At 34.5% G+C, this 24,765-nt stretch overlaps 1 protein-coding gene across 1 annotated transcript in view; it reads right to left on the reverse strand.

The window, feature by feature from the left end:
• UBR1 (ubiquitin protein ligase E3 component n-recognin 1) overlaps positions 1–24,765 on the reverse strand; it is a 126,317-nt gene that overhangs the window by 75,051 nt on the left and 26,501 nt on the right. The window contains 12 exon segments of the mRNA XM_028507958.2: positions 1,120–1,248; positions 1,817–1,916; positions 8,436–8,593; positions 9,443–9,541; positions 11,301–11,389; positions 12,025–12,132; positions 12,423–12,546; positions 12,795–12,830; positions 12,832–12,858; positions 14,155–14,293; positions 16,594–16,724; positions 20,454–20,564. Coding sequence (XP_028363759.1) covers positions 1,120–1,248; positions 1,817–1,916; positions 8,436–8,593; positions 9,443–9,541; positions 11,301–11,389; positions 12,025–12,132; positions 12,423–12,546; positions 12,795–12,830; positions 12,832–12,858; positions 14,155–14,293; positions 16,594–16,724; positions 20,454–20,564 — 1,251 coding nt within the window.

Here is a 24,765-nt window from a genome sequence, read left to right on the forward strand (position 1 = left end):
GTGTCTGAAGGACAATAACATAGTCAACTCATTGATTCAAGAAGAATTAATGTGTGTCAACAGAGTAGAGAAAGTATGTTAGGAACCAAGGAAAACAACAGGAAGATTTCTACAGAGTGTAAGTATAAGGTGATAAGGGTCTTAGCTACAGTGGGAGAAGTCAGGGCAAAAAAATGAACCCATAAGAAATAAGTTAGGATTATAAAATAAATTAAGGAAAAGGATGATTAAAATCTGGGTGAGTATGACAGGGAGAGACAAGTCAAAGGTCACTTTTTAAACACAGTGTTTCTCATACTGATTCTATCTTAAAAAACAAATACTATGGTGAAATAAATTTTGAGACTATCCCTCTTAGAAATTAGCACATTGACCTGGCAGGCATGACTCAGTTGGTTGGGCAAAGCAAAAGGTGGTTGGTTTGATTCCTAGTCCAGGCATATACAAGAATCAACCAATAAATAAGTAAGTAGAACAACAAATCAATGTTTCTCTCTCTCTTCCACCTCACTTAAAAATAAATAAATTATTTTTAAAATCTTAAAAAAAGTCTGTTATGTGGTCCCAATTTCCATATTATTTATATTCATGTCCAAGGAAATAAACACATAAATAAATGTATATTGTATTTTTTAAACCCCACTATTCCTAAGGAAAATGAAACTATCATGGAGAACATTTTCTAATTAGGAGTGAAAAACTGAATTCTCCTCCTAAAAGTAAAAAGACAAATTCAAATATATAAGAAACTACTAGCCCTGGCTGGCATAGCTCAGTGGATTGAGCACGGGCTGCGAACCAAAGTGTCCCAGGTTCGATTCCCAGCCAGGGTACATTCCTGGGTTGCAGGCCATAACCCCCAACAACCTCACATTGATGTTTCTCTCTCTCTCTCTCTTTCTCTCTCTCTCTCTCCCCTCCCCCCGCCTCCCTGCCTCCCTTCCCTCTCTAAAAATAAATAAATAAAATCTTTTAAAAAAAAGAAAGTTAAAACTGCACATAAAAAAAACTACTCAGATAACAAAACTTTACATTAAAGAACTTGCAGCATGAAACTATACTATTAATAGCCACTAAAGCACTTAAAAAGACACTGCTCCTACTAACAATTTCACTTACGTCACAAGCACACCACTCTTGGAACATGAGTAAAATATTCTTCAATTGCATTTGTATAGCAATGGCAGCCTCCCAGTCAGGATCCACTTCTATGTGTTGTCCAACCTGTCTTCTGATTTCTTCCATTCCCTGAAAGAAAAGAGTGGCTAACAAATGTATATGGGCCCTCTTTTTTGCTACTCTACTAGCAAAATATAAAATGGCCAGGATTCATATTCATACATGCATAGCTTTTTAACAAGGCTGTTATACTACATCAGAATGCATGGGTTCAAATCTCAGCTCTGTCTCCTTCTAGCTGTGTGATCCATATCAAATTACTTCTAAGCTTCAATTCTCTTACATATAAATAAAGGGATAAATAAAGGGATAACTACCTCAAGAAATTGCTATGAGGCTCAAAAGAGATAATGCATGTAAAGTACTTTTACTGTATCACATGGTGAGCATTCAATAGCATTAACAGCAGCATCAGTAGTTAACTAAGGTATATGGAAAGAGCTATTAAAGCACGATCATTGAGGTAGTGTTTATGTTTTATTTTTACTTTGCTAGATATATTATACCTCAAATAAAATCCAAAATTTGTTCAAAATTTTTTAAAGACTGGGATTGAATTTTTAAAAAATAAATTTATCAAAAAATAAAAAATAAAATAAACAAATTTATCTTACTAATGTATAGAACTATACCATACCTGCATACAGGTGAGAATCTTCAGAAAAGATCGAAAACCTTTAAGGAATTGCATTTTTAATCTTTCTGTCCACATTGTGGGCTTGCTGATTAGGATATACCTATAATTTTAAGAGACAAAGAAATATTTGACTTCCCTATTTTGAGACAGTTTAATGTACTCAGGGCTATAAACAGTGCTGATGCATCAAAATTATGTATTCTAATTTTTTATAATTAGAAGCTCTGGGCAGAGCTAGCAATATACCAGAAAAGTGTGAATGTTCCACAAGGGGCAGATGTCAAAGCTAAGCCTGACTTCTTCACTCAGAAATTAGTTCTGTCCTGGCTGGTGTGGCCCAATGGATTGGGCGCCAGCCTGTGAACGGAAAGGCTGCTGATTTGGTTCCAAGTCAGGGTTGATGCCTGGGTTACAGGCAGGGTTCCCAGTTGGGGAAGGCAGCCAATTCATGTTTCTCTCCCATACCAATGTTTCTTATCCTCTCTTTCTCCCTCCCTTCCCTTCTCTCTAAAAAAAAAATAAATAAAGTCTTTAAAAAAAAGTTAGTTCTGATTAAATGAATCCAGGAGCAACTTAGCCCATCACTGTCACATAGCCACAGTACAGATTTCCTAGGACTATTTATACCCTTCACCCAAAAGGCCAGATGAAACTGCCTTCAGAAAAAATAAACAAAGGGGATTACATCAAACTAAAAATTTTTGCACATTAAGGAAACCATCAACACAATAAAAAGACAACCCACGTAATGGAGAACATATATGCCAATATACCTGATTAGGGGTTAATATCCAAAATTTATAAAGAATTTGCCAAACTCAACACCAAAAAAAAAAAAAAAAACCCACAACCGAATTAAAAAATGGGCAAAGCAGCTGAATAGACACTTCTCCAAAGAGAACACACAGATGGCCAACAGAAATATGAAAGGATACTCAACATCACTAATCATCAGAGTAATGCAAATTAAAACCATGATGAGATATCACCTCACACTGATTACAATGGCTATCATCAATAAACCTACAAACAAGTGCTGGCAAGGATGTGGTGAAATGGGAACCCTTTTGCACAGTGGGTAGGAATGTAGATTGGTGCAGCCACTGCAGAAACCAGTATGGAGATACCTCAGAAAATTAAAAATGGATCTGCCTTTTGACCCAGAGATCCTGCTTCTGGGAATATACCTGAAGGAATCCCTTCCCTCCAAAAAACTTGAAAGAACATAAGCACCCCTATGTTCACTGCAGCATTATTTACAATCGCCAAGATATGGAAACAGCCCAAGTGTCCATCAGTATGTGAGTGGATAAAACAATGATGGGACATTTACACAATGGAATATTACTCAGCCACAAAAAGGAACATTTTTACCATTTGTGACAGTATGGATGTACCTGGAGAACATTATGCTAAGTGAAATAAGCCAGTCAGAAAGACAAATACCATATGATTTCACTCATCTGTGGAATCTAATAAACAAGCTGAACTAGTAAGCATAATAGAAGCAATCTCATACATAGACAGCAGGATGACAGCTGGGGGGTGGTGCCAGAGGGTACAGACATTCAGCAAAAAGGAAAAAGGACTCATGGACATGGATAACACTGTGGTGATTCCAGGTTAGGAAGGAGGGCAGGGTATAGTGGGGCTAAATGATAATGGAAAAAATACAATAAAAGTTTTTTAAAAATAAAGAAATCACATTTAGCCTCAAAATGCATGTCAAAGCTTCATGTGGAGGAGGATGTATGCTGTTTGTGCAAACTATTTCAAAATATTTTATAAACTATAAAACACTTATTGTGCACTAAAATTACACACTTTCCACCCCAAAGATGTGCAGTCATGAGAATTATAGAAAACTTACAACAGAATAGTTTGGTCTAACAGCTTTGTTGTTGCTGCTCAGTGTGTAATGACTAGAAATTTGTGAACATCTACACTGATTCTCCAGAGCAGTCATTCCTGCTACCGGATTTCAGCACAATAAATATACTACTATTGGGAGGCAGGAAGGGATCAGGAGATTTCGAACTGGTTTCATATCCAGTGAGAACAATGTTTATCATGAAATGACTTCTCAGGAAGAAATCTAACAATAATTACAAATTATTTTGCACTTAGTCAATCCAAATCAATCTGTTAAACACCAGGCATTGGGAACAAAAACGTGAACAAGACACCCTGTCCTTGAGATCTTAAGGGCAGTGGGGAAAACAGATACATATACCAGACACTGCAGTCCAATGCTAAACACTAACATAAAATAAAGCAAAACAAAATACAATACAATGGAAGTAATGTAGGAACATAAAAGACAAAGTGACAAAGATAGAAAAAAATTTTATTTGTATAAAGATAGTAAGAATGTAGTTTAATTTTCCCTTTCTTTAGATATCCATTAATATGTTGAAAGTACATTAAAATATAATCTATTGGGACCTTATAAAAGAAATAAATTCAAAATACACTAAATTACCTTTCTATCTCTTTCTTTTAAAGTAAAAGTAACAAGAAAGACTAAAGTTTAAAATCTGTCACAATGAACAAATGGAATTAAAGTTTGCTGGTGCCTCTTTTCTAGGGCACTGCTACTCAAAGTATAGTACAGAAATGAGAAGCATCAGCATCTAGTCAGACCTACTGAAAAATAATCTGCATTTTAACAGACTCCTCAAATTATTTGCATTCAAAGTAAAATTTGAGAAGCACTGTTCTAGAGAATATACATTTCTAGTTTTAAGTAACCTCACATAGTTTATGCCTGACCACTGCAGCAGACCTAGTGAGTAGAGAAGATGTGAGGGATAAGATAGAAAAAAGGAACATAGTCAGGAAATTTTCAGATATTCCATGCAGCAATATTTTCACCACTATGTCCCCTAAAGCACGGGATATAAAGGAAATAAATAAATGGGACTACATCAAATTAAAAAGCTTCTGCATGGCGAAAGAAAACATCAGCAAAATGAAAAGGGAAACAACTATATGGGAAAATATATTTGCCAGTGATACCTTGGACAAGGATTCAATCTCCAAAATATATAAAGAACTCACACAACTCCACACCAGAAAGACAAACAATCCAATGAAAAAATGGGAAAGGACCTGAACAGACACTTCTCCAAGGAGGACATACAAAGGGCCCATAGATATATGAAAGGATGTTCAGCATCACTAGCCATCAGAGAGATGCAAATTAAAACCACAATGAGATACCACGTCATACTAGTTAGAATGGCCATCACAAATAAATCAACAAACAAAAAGTGCTGACAATGTTGTAGAGAAAAGGGACCCCTAGTGCACTTTTGGTGGGAATGCAAACTGGTACAGTCCCTGTGAAAATCAGTATGGAACTGCCCCAAAAAAGTAAAGATGGAACTGCCTTTTGACCCGGCAATTCCACTGCTGGGATTATACCCTAAGAATCCTGAAGCACCAATTCAAAAGAACCTATGCACCTCAATGTTCATAGCAGTGTTATTTACAATAGCCAAGTGCTGAAAATAGCCTAAGTACCCATCAGTAAATGGGTGGATCAAAAAACTATGGTACATTTACACAACGGAATACTGCGCAGCAGGAAGAAAGAAGGAACTCCTATCCTTCCTGACAGCATGGATGGAACTGGAGAGTATTATGCTAAGTGAAATAAGCCACGCAGTGAAAGACAAATACCATATAATGTCACCTATAAGTGGAACCTAATCAACAAAACAAACAAATAAGCAAGACAGAACCAGACATGGAAATAAAGAACAAACTAACAGTGACCAGTGGGGAGGGGTTGGGGAGGGCAGGGGAGAGTAACCTGGGAAAAAGGAGGACTACTGTAATTGAATAAAAAAATTTTTTTTAAAGAATAATGAAGAAAAGAAAAGGGGTCTGTAGATAAAAACAGGTGGCGAAAGCAGTAGAAGGAAAAAGAAAGGCAAAGATACGATGGGAGAGTAAGGAGGCAATTTGGTTTTAGAGTCTGCTATCCCTTTCAGAAATAGGTAGGAAGAGGCTGGAGTAACGAAAGGATGATATTCACTTCACAGAATGAAATTTCAACTGCATCTCTTTTCTAAGTTTCATTTGCACAGTGAATTAGCAACTGAGAAACAAGGTATCCCAACAGATACCTTCCATAGAGTGAGTGACAAATGAAACTAAATTAATAGAGGTTTATTATTTAAATTTACTGTGGTATATAATAAACCCTTCTACTAGGCAGACCTCAGAATACTGTGTTCATTTCTTGACATCTACCTTAAGTGGTATACATTCAACTAAAACACGTTCACTAGAGAAGGACAATGATTTAGAAGGAACGTTAAATGTGAAATGAGTATGGGTAAAGAAACTAATACAACTTCACATAGTGAAGATTTGGCAGGTATACCTGCTGTTTTCAACTTAAGTGAGAACTGGAGTTGTTCCAAATGGACAAAAGGAAACAGAATTATGGCATGAAAGCTACAAAAAGGCAGAGTTCAATATAAAATAAACTTTTAGCAGTTAGAAGCAGCTACTCAAAGGTTGGAATGCACTGATTTGAGAGAATGAAAATTTCCCGAGACAGACTGAACAGAGCTTCTCTTAGTACCAGCAAACTTATTAAATGCTGAGTTACAGTCAGGTAAGCAGCACATAAGGTGAGACTACAGAGAGCTACAAATTTTGGAAGTCAGACTTTATTCTGGAAACAATTAAAGATGTTAAGTATCTGTGGTTATTTCTAACAGATTTAAAAGCTGGGTTTCAAGAAGAAGTGGTAAATAAATAAGTATACGGGGAAAGAGTAAAAATAAGATACGACTGCAAAATTTCGACCATAAATGACGGAAAATGAGGCTCAATAATTATTTGTTAAATGAAGGGTATATCTGACTGATGTTTTAGGCTAGGTTTCAGGGAAACTTTTGCTGATGTTTATTTTGTGAGGCTACATAATGCCATGTAAAGAACTCAGGTTTTACAGATAAATAGTGCTAGGCTCAATCCAAGTTCTAGCTTTGTGACCTTAGGCAAATAATTATAATCTATAAATAAAGATTATATCACCTACCTCATGAAAACCTTGCAAGAATAAAATAAGGTAAAATAAGTTAAGCTCTTTAGCACATAACAGTTACTGAAAAAGTGAAACAGGATCCTCATGAGCATGAATTACATGAGAAACCTCACACAGTACTTGTTGAACAGGTGCTCAAAATATGTTCATTCTCCCTTCTTCTTGTCATCAGAGATATTTCTATTTAGATAAGGATGTTAGAGAGAAGTTGTAAGCATCAGTAGAGTAGGAAAACTTTAAAGTTACCTTCCAAACAGGATCTCTAAAGCTTTACCATATGGGTAAGTATTTAGGGATATGCTGACTCTAAATTATTCACTGTAGTCAGAGTTCCATATAATATGAAAAAACAATGATATGATTATGTATCACTTCACTTCTCTGGATATAAAAATAACTCAGTTATGAGAGGACTTCACAATAATGAGACTCAATAAAGCGATTTTTTCCCTGTACAGACCAAAAAATGATGAATACACTGATTTAACACTGATAACTTTAAGCACTGCCATTAGAGTGTTTATGTATTTTTGTTTTGCATAACACATGATTCATACATAATTTGTGAATCACAACGGCTAAATGGTAATTCACTACTGAATTCTTCCACCATTTCCACTTGTACTAAAGATATGATAACATAATAACTTACTGAACTTTAAAGAAAGATTTCTATGTCATAATCATACTTAGAGAAATCTGAAAAGGTCGGGAAGCATTTTCCTCAGTAATATCAAGGATCCAATGCATATTTCTAGAAATCTATCAAATGTATTTTTTAAATAAATTAAGCTATTTCTAGGTTGGTTTGGAAGCCTATTGGTTCCCACCTCTCTATACCCTAGATGGTCACTAAAAGAAGTGAACAAAATTTGGTTTTTCTGCTCTAGGGACTAGAAATAATTATACCTTAGAGCCCTTTATTTTAAATAGAAAACTGAAATATATTTTGTATTAATATATTCTTAAAAGAAAAGAATTTTTTGGAGTTATTATTTACTGAATAGCTGATATCACATACCTTATAAACCTTATAAATTTATTTATAAAATAAATTTCCTTTTTAGGTGCAACAATCCTAAGATCTATTATGTGACCCCCACTTTAGTTTAAAAGGAAAACTCTCCACTCTCTTCAGGGAGAAAACTTAAGAAACCACTGATGAATTTCAATAACTTGGTTATAGGTATGAAAAAGGGAGTTAATTCACATCAACCAGATCATCTGAAACTATGACCAAAGAGACCATACAAGAGGGACAGAACCAAAGTGCATGAGTGGAAGTGGAAGGCAGGGTAATTACCACGGAGATGCACTGAGTGACCCTAAGTTCCTGTGACAGGCTCCTCCTCAGCATCTTCTTTATTAACCTGGTTTTAACTCTGTACTGTGCCTTCACTGAAAACATTTACTGACATGAGACAGTAACAGTTCTTTATACTTCTCATCTTTATAAAGCAAATCTTAGATAACCATGGGAGGTTTATTTATAAGACAGAACAAACAAGCTCACTGTGTTTAATAAGCAGCCTCACCTTCTGACAAATAACTTACTTTAGATCACATATTACAGCATACACTCTTCCCAGTTTGTCCTGGCTATAACCCTGGAAGTTGAATTTGTTGTTCCTATCCAAGTACTCTGGCAAAACTTCTAGCAGAGTTTCAGTAATCACAGAAATAACATTCTGCTCTTCAATAAGATGTCGAGCCTGCAGAATATTTCAAGAATAATGTCTTTAGTATTAACTCACTTGGTTGGTCAGTAAGTAATTTTTTAATATGTTTACCAAGTATCAAACACAGCCCTCAGTCTCACAGAACAGCAATTTCAGAGAAGTTATTTTCTAAAAGTAAAAATTCCCTACTCCACAGTAACTGGAAAACACCTGCCTGGATACCCCAAGCCATTACTCAGGTTATCTGTATAATGTTCTCCATCGATAATCACACAGTGAGTATAAGTACAACAATCACAGATATACTGTGTAACATCATTATTTATTGTGGCAACTCCCCCTAACTCCCAATCCAATGTCTCTTCTCTATCTCTGGATTTTGAAATGGGAAAGTAGAAACAACCAAACTGTCCATAAGAAACAGAAAAAGAAGCAGCACAAAAAAGGAAGCAGAATCCTCCACTCTCCTCTCAGGTCTATGCAGCACTGTATCTCAGGCAATGCTGAAGTCATACTCAACTCTTGCTTTACCTTAATCTATCCACAACCACCCAACCTCCAGAAAAAACAAAAAAAAACTTGTTTGGTATTGAAAACGCACTGCTCCTAAGTTACTCTTGAAGTTGAGAAACAGCTCTGGACTTCCCTGCAGGTATCTGGACTTTAGGACAAAGGTAGTGCTATCATTCCCACTTCACAAGTTACCTAGTCTTTATATTTATTAATGTAAAATTTATGTGCAGATACCATTTATGTATTATTATTCAATTTTTCAAATGAAATTAGCCCAACATAGTAATTCTAACATTGTTTTAACATATGTGAAATCCTTAAAAAACAAGTTTTACTTAGAAATATTGCAAACAAATTAATAACACATACCAGAGTAGGAACTGTAAACATCTGAACTGAAAGTGCAGTTACAGAGATACTTCTGTCATGATCATCACTGATATATTCTTTCTGCAGCTGTTTATAATACTGAAAGATATAACAAATAATAAGTGGAGAATCAATTAAAAATGACTACCAAAAACCTAAAATCCCAATTTTAACAGCTGCTGCAAATTTGTTTCTATGTATAAAACGCCACATATTATGTATGATTCCTATTTCTTAAGAGGAGATAATATGATAAACAAAAATACAGTAGAAAGAGAACAACAAACAAAAGACCAAACATGAATTTAGCTGCCCAATCTAACAGAGCTGAAAGTGAGAACTATTTAAAAAAAAAAAAAAAGGCAAGCCCTGGCTGGTGTGGCTCAGTGGATTGAGTGCTGGCCTGTGAACCAAAGTGTCGTGAGTTCCATTCCCAGTCAGGGCACATATCTAGGTTGTGGGCTAAGGCCCCAGTAGGGGGCACATGAGAGGCAACCACACACTGTTGTTTCTCTCCCTCTTTTTCTCCCTCCCTTCCCCTCTGTCTAAAAATAAGTAAATAAAATCTTTAAAAAATGCACAAACACAGGTGAAAAAAATCACAGAGGACTGCAATGGTGCAGTATATCCTTTCTCCAGACAGAATCTGGGGCAATCATTAGCAAATTCTACCCCAAGAATGTGGGCTACATTCCAAGTTTTTATAAACTAATATGACCCAGAAAATTAACCAATCAGATTCAATCCAGTCTTAAACAGAATGGGTGCTGGCTGTACATAACTTCTTATCCATATTGTTGCATGTCAGCTGAAAATAAACCCTCACATATTGGAAGAACAAAAATAATAATACATGCAGTCATAAATCAAGCACAATGTTAAGAATCTTGATCTACTTACTTAATCTTAACCACCAGAATTTCCACAAAGCTCTCTAGGTAACCATTGCATACAAAAATTATCATCTTAGTAAGGAGAACTGATTTTGTATAAGAAAAGTTCGTTTTGGATCACACATATGATCCAATATTATATCTCTAAGGAGTTTTACAAGAATATTGACAACCTGAGTTGTCATCACCCTTCAAGAATGTCTTAATTACCTTTATAATTAAGTTACCAAATGTCTTAAGTTGCTTTTAATGATATGCTTCTAAAATCCAGGGAGTGAGAGATCTTACCCTACATTATCATTTGCTTTGACAACCATTATTTCTCTGCTTCCAATTCTATCCTGGGTCCTACCTCTGTCCTGTCTGTAGAACTGCCTGCAACTCAAAATCAGAGGAAACCAACAAGTATTTATTGGATATCTTGTACAAGGCAAAGTAGAAAATTCAAAGAAGTCCCTGTTCTGTATTATCTTGCAATCTAACTTTAGGGATTGACAAAAAATATATGTAACAATGAAAGGGATATACAATAGATCAATAAAACAATATTAAAAAGTTATAAATTTAGTCTTTATATTTTAGCCTCAAACAGTTAAGTATAATTCTTGCTCCATCTAATTTCTGCCTCCCTTTAGCGTTCATATATGTTCCTTTTCCCTGCTATGCCTTTTGACTAGTCATTTCTACTTTTTATAATTTTACTAACAGGCAAATGACTAGGAAGGATGAATGAATGTGTTCCTATCGTTCTAGCCAGGCAAATAATAGGTCATTTTCCACCTTTCTATTCTCTAAGACTACTCTCCATACTACCAAATGTGAAAATTTAAAAAAACAACTGACAAAAAAATGAATAGTAAAATTAAATTCTTGAGTCATAATTATACCCTTTGTTTCTATTACTTCATTTACAAAAATGGTTTTCTATTTCTATTTATTGATATCTATTTATAAAGAGCAATTACCTTTACAAATTCCATAGCAAAGAATTTTTTGTATTCCATCTCCATAAAAAAACTGCTGAAGATCAATTCGTGAAGGATCTTACGGGCACCTATAGATCATTTTGGGGGGAAGTTGGGGAGCATCACCAAGGCAAAAAAAAAAATCCAGCTATTAGAAGTGGCAGAATATTATAAAAATATTTCACATGCTAGTAGACCTCAAGGACTCAACTATGAGTAGCATTTATTATATTAATATTTAATAGATGAAGTTAAAATACATACATACATGGCCCTTTACCTTTTTCTGTACTCTTTTCACTACCTTATCTTATTTCATTCTTCCTCTCCCAAACTTTCTCCAATCCTTTCCATTTCTTTTCACTCAAAACGACTCTTATTCTATATTCTTCCCTTTTCTTCCCTTTAGCCTCTCTAACCATTTTTGTTCTTTGTTTAGATTTTTTAAATGAATATTAGCACAGCTTATTAATGTCACTAGTACATGAATATATATTCATACTGCTCTTACTGGCCCTGACTAAATAAAAAGGCACTATAATTAAAAGGCAGTATCCCCGGGTTTTAACACGGAAGAACACATTGATTGGTTAACCTTACTTTAAGGTATAATATCTTATAAACCAAGATCACTGATATTAATAAACAAAAGATCATAGCTCCAATGTAAGGTCAGAATCTTCCTTTGCCTCATGGCAAGCAGCATAAGCAAAGATCCACCTACCCTTATAAAGCTTTGCATCCCAAAGCATTAACCTGCTTATGAGACAGGGATTCTCAGAGCTGGGTTCTTCTTTAAGGCATGCTTGGCAAAAGATCTGTCTAAAATCACCTACAAAAAAAAGTCACATAATTTTTATTCTTATAATATTTCTCCCAAAAGTATAGTATGTTTCTTATAATGTGAAAAAATTAACATTAATCTTCCCACACCTGATATAAAGCACAATTCTGACAACATCAAAGAATCAGAGCTAATAAACTGTTACTTACAGTACTTAAAATGCATCCCTGAAAATTAATCAAAAGGTATTTTAAAAGGAAATTTTATTTTATACTCAATGATACTTTAAAATTTATAGCTATTTAAAAAAAAAAAACAGAATTGGACCATATGCTTACTTGAATAGCTCATAATTTTGTTCATCCAGGAGCCAAGACGTAAAGCAAATTTCTGATGAGCCATAACCTCAGAGTGTAATACTTCTACATGAAGTGGATGCTGAGAGACATTTTCTGAATGACTCTACAAGTAAAAGGCATATTGAAAAAAAAGAAGAAAATCTAGTTAAAAAGTTTTTGTTTTAACTAAATAATCTATTCTTTAAAAGGAGAAATTACATAACCCTTGTAGTTCCAAATCTCTGGGTTTAAATGCCCCAATCCTACCTTTACTTAGTATGCCACACCACTTGAAAAATACTGTTCTTTTACCTGGGTTCTTATAATGTATATCCCTCTTGAATTCTGCTTGTCCCTAATTCAGAAAATTACCTTTATATCTTCTTTTGCTTCTTGGCAAGCAGCAAAAAGTACCAGCTTTAACAGCCCGTCGACCCTAATAATAAACAAACATGAGAATTAAGCCGCAGGATGACAATCCCAATGCGCAAGTAATGTTAAGCCTAAAAACTTAATGAGAGTTTAATTAGTAATCATTTGTTGACTGTCTAAAAGTCAAAAGATGGGCAAATCCTGGAAGATAAACACAAATCTTTAACACCTTTATGTAGCTTCAGAACTTTTAATACCACTCGTAGAGAATTTCTATACTTTAGGATTTTGGATTTCCTGCTTAGCAAGAATGTCAGTTCTTTAGTTTTTATAGTATACTCTACTTCTATGTGATAATAATAACTTAGGTTTACTAAACTCCCATTATATTTTAAAATACTTCTCATGAAACAAGCCAGGCAGTGAAAGACAAATACCATATGATCTCACCTTTAACAGGAACCTAAAGAACAAAACAAAGAAACAAGCAAAATATAACCAAAGACACTGAAATGGGGGACAGACTGACAGTGACCAGAGGGGAGAGAAGAGGGAATTTCAGGGGGGAATGGGTAGGGTTTACAGGAACAAATTTAAAGGACACATGGACAAAAACTAGGGGAGGGTGGTAATGGGAGGGAAGTAGGGAGGGCTGGGTGGGGTGGGCTGGAATGCGAGTAAAAGGGAGAAAACTGTACTTGAACAATGATTAAAATAGAATTAAAAAAAATACTTCTCATGAATGAACTGAAAGTTCCTCAGCATCTGTCCCATAATATATTAAAGGTCCACTAGCAGAGCAGAGGGGTGGCCAGGGTATTGTTTCCTCAAGCCCTAGAATCACTACTCTAATTACTAATAACTAATGCCATGCTTCTTCTTCCACTGGCAAGGGGAGAATTATATTAAATATTCTATATATCTGAGGAATACAATTTATTTTGGATGGATATTTAAAAAAAAGTTGAGCCATAAATCAATATTATTCTAAAAGTAGTTTGAAAAAAATGTTAAAATCTCAGAAATTATCTTTTCAAAATTCGGTGCATTTATTCATTCATTCAATAAATAATTACAGAAAGAAACTGAAGGTGAGCTGACATGCTTAACTACTCTTTGCCAAATACATTCAGCAGTTTTCTAATTGTTTAGATTAAAAGGGGAAGTTATAGTTATCTACAACTATGATACACACACAGAAAAATCAAGTTTTAAACAGTTCATGTAGGATATAGAGAATGGGTGAAGAGAATAGTTGTATCTAACACCATACCAAGGCACTTGGCAAGGGCTCAGTTAACACCTGACTCCTGGGAACCTGATGTAGGACAGCACAATAATTCAAATGAAGCTCACAAACCTCTTTGTCTATGGCAGTGGTGTGCAACTGGGCCTCTGCAAGCTCACAGTCGAGAGCTCTTTGTAGACTGTATATGACATGGTCATATGAATGGTGTTCATCATTAAAAAGGACACAATAGTACCTTTCATTTTTCTCCCTGTTTCAAAAAAAAAGATATATATACATTGAGATACTGCAACAAATAAACAAAAGAAATGTGAAAAACAGGCTAAAATAATATATGACATCTATACTGAAGCAGCACTGTGTAAGTTCTTAAATAAGAAAGTACCACTGTGTTACAGATATAGGAAATTATTTTAAATGGAATAGTACTGTGGAATTTTTAAAAACCGTAATAAAAGTACTGCCTTTTCCATATTTTTCCTTCAATTTTTTTTACCACTTCCAGATATACAATAAATTATTACCCTTAGTTTAGTGGCAGTACGGATTTAATGCCACTCTTAACTCTTCCTCATCTCCCCTCCTTACAAAGGGAGATAGGCCTCAGACTCAAAACCTTAAAGCAGGCAATAATAGTAAGATGTATTAGCATTTAGTTTTTGTTGAGTTTTTGTTTTATCTTACATTTCTAGTATTATAGTACATTTAAGTTATTTATTTTTTAATCCTTACTTGAGGATGTTTATTGATTTCATGGGAGGGGAGAGAGAGAGACAGAGAGAAAGAGAGAGAGAGAGAGAGAAACACTGATCAGCTGCCTCCTGTATGTACCCCTTGACCCCTGATTAGAGATTGAACTCACAACCTTTTGGTATACAGGATGACATTCCAACTAACTAAGCCACCTAACCAAAGAACATTTAAGGTTTTTTTTAAGTGTATAAATTTAAAATGCCAGCACTATCATTTGACTGATGGAGGGACTTGTATAGACACGTATACAAGTACGTGTAGCTTAAGCTTTTGTTGAGATGACAATGCCTCTTCCATCTCTAAGAAGAGTATCATGTTTATATTTGAGAGTATTATGAAGATCTTATTATGAAGATCTTATAAAATATGAAGATCTATATGTTATGAAGATCTATATTATGAAGATCTTATAAAATACATGAAAACACTTATTATGGGCTACACAAAATTAGATGTTATCAGTTTTAAACAGTTTATAATAAGCTTTTAAACACACTCAATTATTGACTCTCGTAACTCGAAAAGGCAGATTTTCTTGGCCTCATAGCTTAGGTTACAGAAGCTCAAAAAGACTTCTTCATAGTTACAATGCCAATAAGCAGTGAGAAGGACCAGAACTCAACTCAGATCTGTGAATATGAAGTCTGATGCCACCTACAAACACACCCACACTCAAGCAACTTTCCCTTTTTAGGCAGGCAAATTGCTAACTAGTATTATGTTGACCAACACAATTTCTTAAAGGGTTTAATTGATGCTATCACATATTTGAAATTAAAAACTTTATGGACACAATTTCCAATGACCTTTACTTCCACTAGCAGTTTATAGCCCACCAAGAGTCAAAACAATATGTTTATTGTCTTTATAAACCGAAATTCTTAATTCTCTCTCCTAAAATAAAACAATCAAAAAACCTAGTAAACTCCAAGAAGAAATGGTATTTAGATTTGTGATGTAATTTTGTGAACCTGCTAAGATTACACAGATAAAAAAATTCTCACAAGGCCCAAATTATATCTTATATCTGGTCTGGAATTCCCTTTTGCATTTGTTAAGAGCAAATATTATTGGCCTTGGCCAGGTAACTCAGTTGGTTAGAGCATCATTCTGATCCCCAGTCAGGGCACATATAAGAAGCAACCAATGAATGCATAGGGGGAACAAATTAATGCTTCTCTCTAAATAAAAAAAATCAATATTATTATTTATTTATTTATAAAGCAAATATTATTGTCACTGAAAGATTTATGGCTGTCAGGAATTGCTGGATTTGAGCTTAAAAATGTTAAATATCTACAACTGAAATAATCCTAGATGCCAACGCACAGGGCAGAGGGCTACCTCCTCATCCTGTTATCAAACGTTTTTTGATCATAAAGGCCCGGCTAAAGGAAGACACACAGTGCTTAAGTCCCTACCTTTGTTCACAAACCTCTGGGAAACCTGGAGGTTGGTTCAGGCCAATATCAGACTAGGCAAGTTAGTACTTGCCTACTGAAATAAGTGGCTGCTAGAGACTTATAAATCATTCAGAATAAGACCCCCCCATTTTTTTTTTTGTAAAAACCAGAAGCTCCTGACTATGCTCTTCTTTTTGGCTTAATTTCCGTTAGTGATTAGCAGAGCATCTCATATAAATGGACATTTTGGAAGTATTCCCAAGACATAATTCTGTATAAAATTTTCATAGTGATAATAAATTAAGCAATAAATAACAAAAACATTTTTCTAACACTTATTTTGCAATATAAATAACCATCACTAAAACTTCTACCTTTTGAAAAATTTGCCCACCTTATCTGGAGTTCAGAAGGCAGTTCTTTTTCTTCTTCCCATATAGTCATTTCTACAATGTATTTTATAACTGAAGGGAATATTTTCCTGGCTTGGGCAATTACCTCTTCATTCAATGGACCACGTAAGTTCTGTAAGAAAGTAGAGAAAACCACACTACCAACATTGTATACAAATAAATGGATGAGGAAGATAATGCTATTAATTTATAATAATTATTTTAATGAGTTCATTACACCATCCTCCAGGAATGAAATCAAGTTGCTATTCATACTAGTTTAGCTTAACTCCCTGTGGCCAGGTTAGTGCTACAGATAACAGAAAGGAAAGGAGGCAGAACCATGTCCCCCTTTTAATGATGCTCTCCCATACGAATGTCTCTGCCTTTCTTTGTAGCCTCATTATGATAATATCAGAGAACTACTGGTTATCTCTTATAGCTTACAAAAAACTTTGTCATAATTTATTTCAAATGATCCTCAAAGCCACTCTGTAAGAAAGGCAGAGAATTAATGACACTTAAAGGGTACCCCATCCAAGGTCAAAGAGCCTATAACTAGTAGAAGGAAGACTAAAACCTGGGTCTTTTGACTCCCATAAAAAAACAGTTCATTACAGAAAATTGCCTCCTTAATAAGTTTGGTCAAACCAATCAGCTTAAAAAAATGCATCCAAATGCTCTGTTTCGTTAACCATTATAAAAATGCAAATCAAAACCACAATAAAATACCTCTTCACACTTATCAGGGTGACTATAATCAAAAAGGCAGAAAATAAGTGTTGGCCAGGATGTGGAAAAATTTGAACCCTTATGCATTGCTGGTAGAAATGTAAAATGGGGCAGCCAATTTGGAAAACAGTCTAACAGATGCTCAAAACATTAAGCACAGTTACCATATGACTCAGCCATTCCACTCCATGCTATCTATGCAAGAAAAGTGAAAACATTATGTCTGCACAAAAACTTATACAAATGTTCATAGCAGCATTATTCCTAATAGCCAAAAAGTAGAAACACCCCAAAATCCATCAACTGATAAATGGATAAGTATAATGTGGTATATAGCTATACACTGGACTATTACTTGGTCATAAAGAGGAACGAAGTACATGCTACAACACAGATGAACCTTGAAAACATGCTAAGTGAAAGAATCCAATTACAAAAGAACATATATTGTATGATCCCATTTATATAAAATGTCCAGAATAGGCAAATCTTTAGAGACAATTTATGTATCTAAGTGTGGGGAGTTTGAAAGAAATAAAGAGTGACTGCTAATCAATATAGGGTTCTTTGGGAGTGATGAAAATGTTCTATAATTAATTGTGATGATAGTTACACAACTCTGTGAATATACTAATAAACACTATACACTTTAAATGGGTGAATTTTCTTATATGGTATGCAAATTATATCACAATAAGCTATTTAAACAGAGGACTAAACAGGGAAAAAATCATAGCAGCTATTTAAGAGAAAAAAATCTAACAGAAATTCAGTATAAATCTGTGAGACACCTGGTCGGTGCTGAAGAACTGAGTTAATTCCTTGATGTATTGGGAAAAAACACAAAGAGCTGCCATATTAACAAACAGTAACTCTTGTGATCCAGAAACACGACATGTTTCTCCATTTATTTAGATCTTTTAAAAATTTCTTTCAATAGTGTTTTACAGTTTTCAGAATATAAATTTTATGTCTTCCTAAATTTATTTCTAAATATTTTATTCTTTGCTACTATAGTAAATTGAATTTTTCATTAATTTCATCTTCAGATGATTCATTAGAGTATATAGAAATACATGTAATTTTTGTATAATTACTTTGTATCTTATAATCTTGCTGAACTTATTAGTTCTAATAATTTTTTAGTGGATTCTTTAGGATTTTCTATGTATCAAATCATGTCATCTGTAAATAGAGCTAGTTTTACTTCTTCCTTTCTAACATGGATGCCTTTTATTTCTTTTTCTTGCCTAACTGCCCTGGCTAGAACCTCCAGTACAATAATGAATAAATGTGGCAAGAGGTGAATCTTTATCTTGTTTCTGATGTTTGGGAGACAGTATACAGTATAATTACAGCTGTGAAATTTTCATATATGTACTTGAGCAGGTTAAGGAAGTTCCCTTCTATTAAGTTTGTTAAGTCTTTTTATCATGCAAGTGTGTTGGATTTAGTCAAATGTTTTTGTTGCGTCTATTGGGACGATTGTGTAGTTTTCGTGTAGTTTGGTTTTTATTCTATTTATACGGTCTGCTACATTAACTGATTTTCAGACATTAAACTATGTATTGCATTTTACATCAGATAATGCTCATTATGCCACATCACCCTACTACTAGTGATAATGCTAATATTCATCACTAGACACCTCCATTGTCAAGTTTCATTTCTTTTCTCTGTGACTAGCAAGTAAACTATGAGATGACAATTTACAACCACGTGAATATTGTTCCTCATCCATTCAAGTCTTAATGGTTTAAGCATCCATTAATGATCATTATCTATCATATATTTCCTTAGGGCTTGCCAAACGTTAATTTTTCTTATACTATCCCTTCTCTATTAGCTAGTGTTAACCTATAAAGAAAGAGCTTTACCTCACCAACTGGAAACAGCTGTTTACCATGGAACACAATTCCTACCAATTATTAGAATAAAGAATTGATATAACCACTACCATGGTGACAAATTTCTATCTATTTTAGCTTTCATTCAAGTATCACTGGGAACTCAGGGATTTTTTTACTCCTACCCAAGGACATATGTATTAATTTTTAGACAGAGGGGAAGGGGGGAGGAGAGAAACATCTATGTGAGAGAGAAATATCAATCAGTTGCCTCCCGTACACACCCCGGCTGGGGATCAAACCCGCAACCTTTTGGTATGGAGGACGATCATCCAACCAACTGAGCCACCTAGCCAAGACAGAACTCATGGATTTTTATATATTTAGTATGAGTCAGTCAATTATAGTGGTTATTTGTTATTATTTTTTTAAGCTCCAATTGTTTAACTCAGGTCAATGAGAGACCTATCCAGCTGGGTCCTAGGTTCTTTTTATATAAACTCATTCTGACAAGCTTACCTATTCCCTCAGACCTGGAATCTAGTATTCTCAAGCAATTCCTGATTTCATTTAGTGGGGAGCAATTCAGAAAGAGATTAAAATTTGAACTCTAGGGATGTTCACTGCTAAGGATAAACAGTTTAAAGAGTATGAAATCTGTTCTTCAAGTTTTGAAAAGAATTCCTCTGTGAAACTATTTGAACATGGCATTTTTTAGAAAGTATTGTCTCATGGCAATTTTCTGAATTTCTCCAATGGTTATAAATCGTTCAAGTGTTCTGTGTTTGAGTAAACTATGGCACTTTACAGTGTTTAATGAAATAATCCACTTTCAAATGTATCTATAGAGTCATATGAGAGTCTTTTATAATCTTTTTAATATCTTCTGTGGTTCTATTTCCTCATTCTCCTTTCTAATTATAGATAGCTGAGCTGCTTAATTATTTTTCCTTGATTAGGATATACAGTGGATAATCAATTTGTTGACTTTTTTTAAAGAAAAGTAATTATTAAGTTTATGTGTCAGTTCTACTGTCTTCTAATATATTACATTTGGCTTCTGTCAATAATTACTTCCATTTGCTCTTTTATGCTTAAATAGGTATTATTTACTCTTACTTATGAAACTGCTTAACAAAAAATATTCTGAGTTATCTTTTCAATATGAATTCATTATCAGGATTCTCAATGAAATTCAGTTTAACCCACACACACAACATTCATTTCTATCTAATTTCACCAAGCTTAAAGTAGTTAGCATTAAAGAATACTAATATTCTTACCTCTTTTGTAGTACCTGCTGTTCCAGGTTCATGACTTACACAAAAAGGGCCAGTTTTCCAGGCCTCTGTGTCTCCACAGTCACAAAACCCTCCTCCAGTAGAAGTATGCATCTAATAAATGAAAAATGAGTGTCTTGATTTCAAAACATATTACAAAGCAAGGAAGAATGATACAGATGATTCAAATAATAAATGTTCCCTAACATTTCAACCTGAGTTGCATTTAATTTAATGGAAACTAGATATATCAAAATCTAAATATTAACCACAACAGAAATGGACCATCAAAATTGATAAATTTTTGAAACATACTCTAATTTTTAAATAGTATTTTTAACACTTACTGATTTTAGAGAGAGGAAGCAGGGAGGGCCTAAATAGTAGTTTTTAGAATTGTATACTAATAGAGAAGAACAGACTGTACAGTGTGCAAAAGATTCTATCTATATAATACCCAGAATGCTTGAGTGATGAGATTTTCTAATTAAACCGAAATTTTAAAAGTATTATAATGATACCCATATTATACTTAAGAAATGTATAAAGTAGTTTCATCTATTCAGTGTCCTACAGCAACTAAAATTATTTACATTTTTCCTGTGAGGATTGTTGCAAAAAAACATCTAAAATATACTAAGCCAGACAGAAAATGATGACAATGCCCTGATTCTGAATTTTCCCCAGAACTTCCCCCTCTAAAACATACAATGAACAAGGGAAGCAATAAAACAAGGAAACAAAAAACAAACACTTCAACTTTCAGGTAACATTCTATCAGAGTTCCCATTGCCTATCACTTCAAGCCTATGGATGCAGACAAGAGAGGGAAGTTTAAGAGACTCCATTAAAGAGAGCAGAGAAGTACAGATAACTTAGATAAAGCACCGACAAAATCATACCCGAAAAGAGAAAGCCCAATGCTAAGGAATATATACTGAACACAGGTTTGGACTTAGTGGTTTGCAGAGAAAGAGCATGAAAGCAAGCAAGAGACTAGAAGTGGCAACCTCAGAGGAGCATTGCTTTTGGGAGAAAATCAAACACATTTATAACAGAGGTAAGTCCTTAATGATGGGGTAAGGAAGTAAGAAGGGAAAATTGAGGATCCTTACAACCATTATGGAAAGCAGTTTGGAACTTCCTCAGAAAACTAAAAATGGATCTGCCTTTTGACCCAGCAATTCCATTGCTGGGACTCTATCCTAAGAACACTAAAACACCAATACAAAAGAACCTTTGCACCCCGATGTTCACAGCAGCACAATTTACAATAGCTAGGTGCTGGAAGCAACCTAGATGCCCATCAGTAAATGAATGGATCAAAAAACTATGGTACATTTACACAATGGAATTCTATGCAGCAGAAAGAAAGAAGGAGCTCCTACCCTTTGCAACAGCATGGATGGAGCTGGAAAGCATTATGCTAAGTGAAACAAGCCAGGCAGTGAAAGACAAATACCACATGATATCACCTTTAACAGGAATCTAAACAACAAAACAAACAAAACAAAAAACTAGCAAAATATAACCAAAGACACTGAAATAGGGGATAGTCTGACAGTGGCCAGAGGGGAGAGAAGAGGGAATTTCAGGGGGGAATGGGTAGGGATTACAGGAACAAATTTGGAGGACACATGGACAAAAACTAGGGGTGGGGGGTAATGGGGGGAAGGGGGGAGGGTTGGGTGGAGGGGCTGGAACGGGAGTAGGGGGGAGAAAACTGTACTTGAACAATGATTGAAATAAAAATAGAAAAGAAAAAAAAAAAAAAAAAAAGAAAATTGAGGATCCTACGGAAGTGAGAAAAACAACACATGCCCAAATGTCTCCTCCCCTCACCACTACCACCACCAGCATCTTTAAAAGAAAGTTCACAGAAGAGGGCAAATGACAGAAGAGAGCATTTGTGAGTCCTGTCCATGAAGTAAAAAAATAGAAAAAGTACACCACATCCACACAAAACTGCTACAAAAAAAGGGCAAAAAATGCAACTAAGAGCCAAAACCTAATCATGAAGCTAAAGGAAACTGTAACATAATTCTCCAAACTAAATTACATAGCCTTAAACAGGCATTTGGGGATATGAAAATCCTTAGTCAGATTAAAATACCTTTTATCAGAAATAGAGAAACTAAGAAGAGAGTGCATCCCCCCAAAAGAAAAAAGGTTAAATAAAATGAGATTTGATGGAACTCGGGGGAAAAAATTAGAAAGAAAAGCCTATCAGAAATCAATTCTAAATTACAAGGTGTCCAAGATAATAGACTCAATGAAAGTTAATAAATAGCATTGAAACACAGCAGGAAAACAAGAGAATTAAAATATGATGAAGTAAAGAAATACAGGGTCAGAGAAAAAGTGGTTGAAATAAAATACAGGCTTAAGAAAGCCAATATAACCGGAGTCTCCAAAAAGAAAATCAAAACGATGCAACAGAGCACATATTTAAATCTGTAATTTAATAAAGCTTCCAAGGGGAAAAAAAAAAGGACCTAAATATACACATTAAAAGAGCCCATGAGTAACTGGAAAAAACTCACCCAGTATAATTAACTCCAAAATATATCCTACAAAAAGAATTAGACTTTAAAGATAAAAGCCCTAGGGCCTTCAGGCGAAAAGATGAAATAACATAACAGCAAGAAAATTAGACCGACATTGGACTTCTCAATAACACATAAAACAAGACAATAGCAGAGGCAGCATTTTCCAAAACAGAAAATGTAAGCTAAAGTTATTATCTCCAGCCAAGCTATAAAAATACAATTCTGAACATGTCAGAACTTAGGAAAAACATGTATACATGACCCCTTCCTAAAAAATCCAACTGAGCATAGATCAGCAAACTTTCTGTATGAAAGGACAATAAATATTTTCGGCTTTACAGGTCATAAATCTCTACTGAACTACTCAATTCTGTTGTAGTAGAGAAGTAGCCATAAACAATAAACAAATGAGCATGGCTAAGTTCCAATTAAACTTTATTTATGGGCACTGAAATTTTATTTTCATATAATATTTTTAAAGATTTTATTTATTTATTTTTAGACAGAAGGGGGGGAAAGGAGGGAGGAAAAGAAACATCAATGTGTGGTTGCCTCTCACGCGCCCCCTACTGGGGACCTGGCCTGCAACTCAGCCATGTGCCCTGACTGGGAATCGAACCAGAGACCCTTTGGTTCGCAGGCTGGTGTTCAACCCACTGAGCCACACCAGCCAGGTATATAATTTTAATGCATCATAAAATACGATTTTTCTGTCTTTTATCCCAACCATCTAAAAATGTAAAATCCATGCTTAGCATTCAGACCATACAAAAATAGGCAGTGAGCCAGATTTGAACTACAAACTGAAGTTTATCAACTCCTATGGGACAAAGAGGTGACTGCGGAAACTTCAGAAAACAGAGAGATGAAGAATTTTATATATTTAATTGTAGGGCTAAGAACAAATCAAAAGTGAGGACATGGACAGAAAATGTAAACATATAATCTCACAAACAGAAAGACTATAACTAAGAAATGAGAGAAGGGAAAGAAAAGGTAACATAAGATGATCAATTACTATACAGGTTACACGTAATAGAAGGGAATCAAAGATACCATTAAAACCGACTGACTTGACAATAAAAAGTAAGAAAAGAGATAAAAAGAAACTATGGGTAGTATAACATTATTATATAGAGGTAACTGCTAGAACAAAAGTACCAAAAAATTAGCATACACAAATCAATATTTCTTCCTTTATATACATAGTAAGCTGAAAGATGCTAGACCATCCACAGTTACTAAAAATAAAGCTATATCTAAAGAAGGTAAAATACAATCTTAATATATGGGAACGCCACAGAAGTGAGGCACAAAATTCAGAAACATTTTTTAAATGGCAAATTTAATAATATACAAATTTAGAACATCAATAAGATAAATGATAGCATAAATCAAGTTAAAAAGGCAGAAACATATCTTATAAAACCAAACATACACTTAACTTATAGTCCAGCTATCCCACTCCTAGGTTACTCAAGAGAAATGAAACACACCCACACAAAGAATTGGATTGGAATGCTCATAGCAGCTTTATTTAAAAGCTAGTAACAACCCAAATGTTCATCAACTGCTGAATAGGTAAACTGTTGCACACCCATATAATGGCATACAGATAAAAGGAACAAACTGCTGATACATGAGAGGATCTCAAAGGCACTATGCTAAGTGAAAAGAAACTAGTTACTCCATACTATATGCTTTCATTTATATGACATTCTGAAAATGCAAAACTACATACACAGACAGAAAAAAGATCAGTGACT

This window comes from Phyllostomus discolor, chromosome 1, assembly GCF_004126475.2.
Source record: "Phyllostomus discolor isolate MPI-MPIP mPhyDis1 chromosome 1, mPhyDis1.pri.v3, whole genome shotgun sequence".
Classification (NCBI taxonomy): domain Eukaryota; kingdom Metazoa; phylum Chordata; class Mammalia; order Chiroptera; family Phyllostomidae; genus Phyllostomus; species Phyllostomus discolor.